The sequence below is a fragment of the Hypomesus nipponensis genome, chromosome 9 (assembly GCF_054491055.1).
Source record: "Hypomesus nipponensis isolate SF chromosome 9, ASM5449105v1, whole genome shotgun sequence".
NCBI classification, from domain to species: domain Eukaryota; kingdom Metazoa; phylum Chordata; class Actinopteri; order Osmeriformes; family Osmeridae; genus Hypomesus; species Hypomesus nipponensis.
This window is the reverse complement of record NC_140369.1, coordinates 5,905,828-5,913,080: the sequence shown is the minus strand read 5'-3', so window position 1 is coordinate 5,913,080 and position 7,253 is coordinate 5,905,828. Positions and strand designations below refer to the sequence as shown.

The 7,253-nt window shown below is 44.5% G+C and overlaps 1 protein-coding gene across 1 annotated transcript; it reads right to left on the bottom strand.

Moving 5' to 3' along the window:
- Nucleotides 1-434: 434 nt before the first annotated feature.
- On the bottom strand, nucleotides 435-7,253 carry sack1c (scaffolding CK1 anchoring protein C). Its single transcript, XM_084704089.1, has 4 exons — nucleotides 6,624-7,253; nucleotides 5,709-5,876; nucleotides 5,166-5,290; nucleotides 435-2,614 (listed from the first exon to the last, which is right to left on the bottom strand). Exons 1-4 carry the CDS (start codon nucleotides 7,131-7,133, stop codon nucleotides 1,639-1,641), a joined length of 1,779 nt encoding a protein of 592 aa, XP_084560215.1. The 5' UTR covers nucleotides 7,134-7,253; the 3' UTR covers nucleotides 435-1,638.

The window sequence follows — 7,253 nt, the reverse complement described above, 5'->3', positions numbered from 1 at the left end:
CACCATCAACTGTTCCTGTAATTTCAGAAAAACGCATAGATGCTAAAGAGCTACTGTATCTAGTATCTGTGTCTGGTTGGACAAAAGCCACTGTGACTTGTCAACCATGAAAATGTTATTTCTGGGGCATCCTGGTGGCTCACCGGGTAAAAACACACAGCAGCAACCCAGGTTTGATTCCTGCCCGGGGACATTGGCAAGCAAGTCATCCCCTCTCTCACACCTTTCCTGTTTCTCTCAAACTGTCACTATTATTAATAAAGCAGAAATGCCCAAAAATATATATCTTAGAAAAGAAAATGATGCTACTGTAGTTTGTAGATGAGAGCTAAAGTAATGTGGTTATAAGATGCAACTTACTAGCACTGCATTTAGTGTTCAGCATTTAGTATTCAGCGTAGGTAGACCTGCACCATACCACACACATCATTCAGTCCCAATCAAGCATCTTTATTGCATTATTGTACTGTACACTAGTAACTGTTAACATCTTGGTGTATCTTTTGTAACAGTAACACACTCACATTTAACAGAAACAACATTAAGATAAAGACAAACCTCGTCTCACCTAGTATTCTCCATCTAAGTAGAGTACATACACAAGCTAAGATTCACATTTTGTGTAGAAAATAAATGACGTTAATGTACCGAGATGAGCTTTGTCTCTATGATAGCTACAGTGTTGCCAAGCCCTACATAACCAACAGTAGTCATTAATTATCTGGACCATAGACAATGGTTGTTTGAAAATAAAAAATATATTATATTTGTTATTGTATATTCTTATATCAGAATATATGTAAATAAACCCCCTGTACATCACTATTGTGATTCTAAATCAATGCATGAGCGTGTTTTGATGCCAGAGTCTCATTCCATATATATACCTGCATTCGATTTTATAAGAGGGTGGAATCAGGCCACAGAGGCATGAAACAAAGCTTTTAAACTTGTGTGTTTGGTCAAAAGTTCAACAACATAAATTCAGCAAATAAAGATGGTATAGTGTATGGTAAAGAATGACGATACACTGGAATGCAATGATCTTGGTCTGAAAACGTTTGAGTGGATACTGTCAGGGTCATAACAGACGTGACTATTAATGTTGTGCACCACCACAACAAGCGGTATGGAAGACTACTCCTGATAAAAATGAACATTCCTACTATCTCACTGGGATGTCATAGTATCACCAAAGCTTAAAAAAAATCGCTACACAGCTAGGAAACTGAGGAATGTAAAAACGACACACAGACTTTATCTTTGTAAAGGTAGAAAAGGCAAGGCTAACAGGCCTGTCTGTCATACCTGCAGCTTAAAAGGCAAGAAAATGCAGGCACATTCTGTACTGTGTACCTTTCCATGTCGTGTTCTATCACACCCTGTGGGACGGGCCGGGACAGTGAAAGCACAGTTCACAATTTTTAATTACCCGCTAAAAAACCCTCAGAACAGACACTGGAGATGACACAGGTGTGAAGTAAGGAACGATCCCTTGGAGCGGTGGGAAATATTTAGGGTGCACCCACACCCACACTTCCCATAGCACCGACTCAGGCTCCATCTGCAGGTTTAACCAGCCCTGAACATAGAACCACACACACACACACGCACACACAACAGGGTCTCACTCCACCCTCAGTTGTTGTTCTTCAGCTCAAAGCGGCTGTACACATGCTTGGACTTCATCTGGTTGTAGTGGTTGACCAAGTCCAGTTTGCTGTGGCCCAGGGTCATTCGGTTTTTGTCCTGCCTGTTTATGATGCCCACGGGGGAGATGGGGGGAGGGGGGCTCTGCTGGCTTTCGGGCTCTGTCTGAGACAGGTCTGGGCCCCCCCAGGCTGTGCTGAGGGGTGGGGACCTGTGGAATGTGTAGGAGTCCTTCTCCTTGGTGGGGGACATGAAGAGGTCAGTGAGTTTGTTGAGGAGAGGGTTTGACGGGGCCTTTTTGTTAGGGGTGAGTTTGTTTTCGACCACGGGGGACTGCTGTGCATGGGACGTGTAGATCGGGTTAGGACTGGTTTGGAAAAGCTTGTGGTCATACAGACCTAGCGCCTGGAACTTTGACGTTGTCCCTCCAACTGTCGGACGCATGAAATCTGGAGTTTTGGGTTTTGTCCAGTCAATCCCTTTCAATTGGCCTATCCCGGGCGCAGGGCGTTCATGAGCCGGGCTGTGATTGGCTCCGTTGATTCGGGTGCCAGGAGGGCTGGGATTCTGCCCACCTCCGCTCCCTCCCCCCCTCCTCTCGGGGCTCAGGTGTGCGCTCGTCCCCTCCTTTTTCTCGTGACCTTGCGTGACCTTGTACACGGTTGGTGCCGTCCCGGGCGCTGCCTTCACGCTGGACATGCTGCTGCTGGACTGGCTGCTGGAGTTCTCTGAAGACAACCTCTCCCGTTCCCTCGACCTATCGGGGAGGAAGTCCATGCCTGGGAAGGTCATGACGGGGTAGGCGGGGAAGCTGGGAAGGCCCTCATCCTCTGGGTTGTGGAAGCAGTCTATGATCTGGGAGTCTGCATACAGGCAACGGAACTCCCGGTCAAAACTGTCGGTGATGCGTCCTGAGAAGTGCATCATCATGTTGCTGTGGACTTGGGCGGAGAGCCACGTGAAGCTGCGGGAAGACAGGAAACAGGAATACAGGAAACAGGAAGACAGGAAACAGGAAGGGGTCAGTAAGAGGGGAAAAAACAACAATCACATCAGCTAAATATTGAGGACAATGTAGACCCTGTGGCATAAATAGATATCTCTCTAACAACTGACAGTCACAATAGTTTCAGTGTTCTATTTACTACACAGCAAAATGCACAAGATACCAGTGCTTGGAGGGACAACTTTAAACCTATAAAACTGTCTGCAGTAAAGTGCCCAATTAGCTTAGCTATCTTGATACTGGTCAACTCTCTAATCTGAATAGGAAACATACAGGCGTGGTGTTAGAGCTTCCTGGATAAACTCTGTCATGGTGGTGAATCACCAACAGCTTATCTGCTTTGGGCTGACAAGGAGACCTAAGCTCGATACATACACACACATGGCACATACATACAGTACATGCACACGCATACACACCGCAACATTTTGCACATTTATGTAAAGTACACAAACACACAGAGAGAGAGAGAAAGCAAGTTCACTCCAATAGCCAAAGGAAAAAAGACCAGGGCTAGTTTAAATACCATTCGACTAACCAGAACTACTTTGGTCCAGAGTTTAGCAGACTGATAACTTGTGGTTTGGCACGAAAGACAGATTTTAGTTTCCAGCTGTGTCAAAAACCATGAGTCAGGCTTTAACTGAGTGTTAAGTAATCATTGTTAAGGCACGCAATGAGAGCATTTGATAGTCAAATTAGCTCCCTAACCACTGGGATCATATAACCATGATGCCTTTATGTATTTTGTAGACAACTACTACAATTCCCTCAATGTTTGTGGATCTGTTTTCTTAAGAAGTCCTGGCACACATCCTCGAAGTTACTAGGAAGTGAGTATTGTATGAGGGCACTTCCTGGTCTGGGTATAATTAGTCTTTCGCAAGAAAAACAATAAATGTAATTCGAGAGTCAAATACGTATTGCCGCTCGCCTTAAGCATACCTTGGCACACCATCACCAGCCTCACACTTGGAGAACCATGCTTGAACACTGAGCCTTGTCAGCCTTGGGAGCCCTGCCCACCCTTCCTACCGCCCACACACCTGTTTGGTGTGGTGACACACACCATCACCACCCGGGCTGGCAGGTGAAACACGTTCTGCTCATGATCACGGTAACCTCCACTAAAACCTGGTCTACTACTGAACAGAAACACTGAGCTGGAACGATACAAGGGCAGATATAACAGAGACTGTTTGATCTAGCTTGGGTCAGGTTCATCGACACTATAAAACAAAAGGGTGGCATATAGAACCATCTGGAAGAAAAAAAGAACAGCTCAGTAAGATGCTGTTTGCTATCTATACAGTCTTATAGAACAGTGTAAGGTTTGGTTACAGAAGAGACCACAGTCTAGATGGTTCCTGATGAAACCTTTCAACACTTTATAGGTCAGAAAAACCTTTCAACAAACAGGTCTCCAAACAGGGCTATAGTGTAGTGTAGCACAGATTGTAGGACGTACACACATGGCCTTCAGCTCTCTCTAGACCCCACTAAGCTGCTAGAATCCCTAAGGGTTTCACAAGACCATGTTTGTGCAGTAGTTCCAATCACACCTATATTACACTAGCACTGCATGCTTCCACTTGACCACTCTCTCTCTCTTTCTTTCCATCTCTCCCTCTCCCTCTCCCTCTCCCTCTCCCTCTCCCTCTCCCTCTCCCTCTCCCTCTCCCTCTCCCTCTCCCTCTCTCTCTCTCTCTCAGTGTGAACTGCAAACACAGCGTTATAAAAGAGAGTGACAGTTGACTTATTCGTGAAGGAGTGAATGTGCACTCCAGTTTCTCTTGTTCAGACAGTATCTCTGAAAGAGGCGTTGTTACATGCACTCCAGTCCCTTCACTACTCACTGCTAGTGAACGCTGACTATAATTATGGTTATTGCTCAGGTATGTTTGTTTCAAAAGATTCCAGGTTCAGTTACAGCAGCCATCCACACAAACAGGGTATTGTACGCAGTTCAGACAAAGAAATCCATCACTGTATTCCCAAAACCTCTACAAGGTTTAAGTGTCTGCTACATTTACAATTTATACATTCTTTATAAAAGAAATTCTCATGGTATCTGCAAAATTGACCATCTGTGTTCGTTCTATTTTAGATCATGCACATTGCAAGATGCATACAGACCGGACTTGCACATTTAAACATTTAAACAATATTGTGCTTGATATATGTTGTTGTTACAGCAGTCTTGTAGTTCAGATGTTATCGTGTGTAGCTGGTAAAAGACAGACCACTCCCTGGCACCTACCTACGTAATACAGAACTCAGAACTTCTTTCCTTGATTTTCTAAAAAATCGTACTTTTTCAACTACTTGCTTAAACTACATTTTTGCTTTACACAAAAAAAAAAAACATCTCCAAAATGACATCTTCCTCTTTATTCTCACATACAGTGCTCCATTCTTCAGCACCAAGTATTATTTGTTAAGCGCTTGAAAGAAAAGCATGTTTTGTCCAAGGTAGTGAATAACATGGCACTGCTGAGTCCCCTCTCACCTGTATGAGCCAGCAATGACCTCCTCACAGTCAATGATCATGAACTTCTCCTGGACTTGACCTGTGAACTTCTTCCCGTTCTTGGTACAGTACGTGTCTCCACATACAGTACGGACCCTCATGTTCTGAGGAGACAAGCAGGTTTAGAAGACGGTCACACACACACATTTGCACACACTCAAGCATACACACATTCATGCACGCACGCACCCACACACAAGAACAGCCATACAGGACTAGTTCATATGTTGGAGTGTGGACATCTTTTCATCCATCACTGTGACTGAGAATGAAAAGGTTAAATAATCTGAGCTGTAGTTTTAACTCCTTTAACCATCGCCTTTTATATCGTAACAAAACACTGTCACAAGTGGGGCAGGATTGATTGTATCACATGTAATGCATGCAGTGAGTCTCCAACACATAGTCAATTCTCCGTCTTATGTCAATAAACCCTATAAGGAACTTAACACCTGCCCCCTCTCCACATTCATACACACACACACACACATCATCCAGACAGCCGTCGTCACTCCCACTTACACCCAGGTGAGAGTTCTGTATGTCCAGAGCTGAACACATGTCAACAAAGTAGTCCAGGTTCTTCTCATCCAGCAATATGTAGACAGGGACCTTGCGCTTGCTAGATGCCTCCATCAGGTCACACAGGAGGTCCACATCTGTAAACAGGTCCATCACAAGAGCTATCACCTGCAACACACACAGGGAAATGCTGAGTAATCATAAAATCCCAACACTCTTCTTATGGTGCTTTACCGAGGAAGAGCTGGCCTAGTATCAAAATATTTGTTACATAGTAAATATATACAAATGTTGCAGTTGTTTATTTATTTTTTTATGTGACCTGTGAATGGAATGTATTTCCAAGTTGTGTTATACACTTTATACTAAACCTTGCTGACATTTCCGCTTAAGAAGTGTCAGCAATTAGATCAGGATGAACACAAAACATGAAACTTGAGTCATGGTGGGTCAGATGGTTGACCGGTTAAAAATCGGGCTGTTTATCAGAAGGTTGCCGGTTCAATTCCTGGCAGTGCAAAATGACGTTGTGTCCTTGGGCTAGGGACTTCACCCTACTTGCCTTGGGGGGAATGTCCCTGTACTTACTGTAAGTCTGCTGAATGACTAAATGTAATGTAAATCTTTCAAAGGCTTATTTAAATACCCCCATGTCCTTATCAACATATTGAACTCCTTTAATAAGTGCAGGGCTAGACAAGCCCAACTTTTCTGAAGCCAAACGAGATAGGAATATTATCTTTCCAAACGCACATGCTCACGTCAAATTACTTTTTGACTCATCAGCATTTTAGGATCTCTCAAGAACGAGCTCATCTCAAGAAAGTCGTGGGCCTACAATCACCCCATTTAAAACATTTTTAACATCCAAGCATTTAATTTAATGGTTGATTCACTTTAATCTATTTATTTTACCTTTTTTGCTTTATTTATCAATGACCGGATAATGTCTTTGATGTTGTGTGACTTGTCCCTCTGGAAGTATATCTGTGTTTCTGAGGGCCCATAGCGAAGTGGCTGCTCAGGCCAACCCAGCTCCAGCATTGGTGGTTCCTCGTCGGACATCATAGGGAAGTAAGTCCCGGAGGTGAGCTCGGACACTGCATCCCCCTCCCCAAAGTCTCGGTCGGTGCTCCCGTTCGAGCTGCTGTCAGTAGGGCAGTTCTTGGCAACATTTTCAGTAATGTAACGAATTTCAAGCGGCGACAAAAAGTTCAACTCCCTCTCCTGGGTCAGAACTCGACGGTAATCCTTCTCTCCGGACTCCAGCAGTGCGTCCGTTGCCAACCGGGCCGCTTCGTTGTGGCTCAGCTCTAGAATGGAGCCCTGTCTCCATGGGTTTTTTACCTCTTCCAACCGGGTTGCAAGTTTACCCAGTGGTTTGCGCCCGCCTTGCGCGGGCCTCAGTTGGTCCGTGTTTTGCATTGTGCCTCGTCAGCACGGAAATCGACGAAAATATTGCTCCACTGCCCCTGTAACTTACAAGAAGTTCACAAATGAAAATAGTGTGGACCAAACCGAAATGGATGTGGCCTCTCTAGTTCC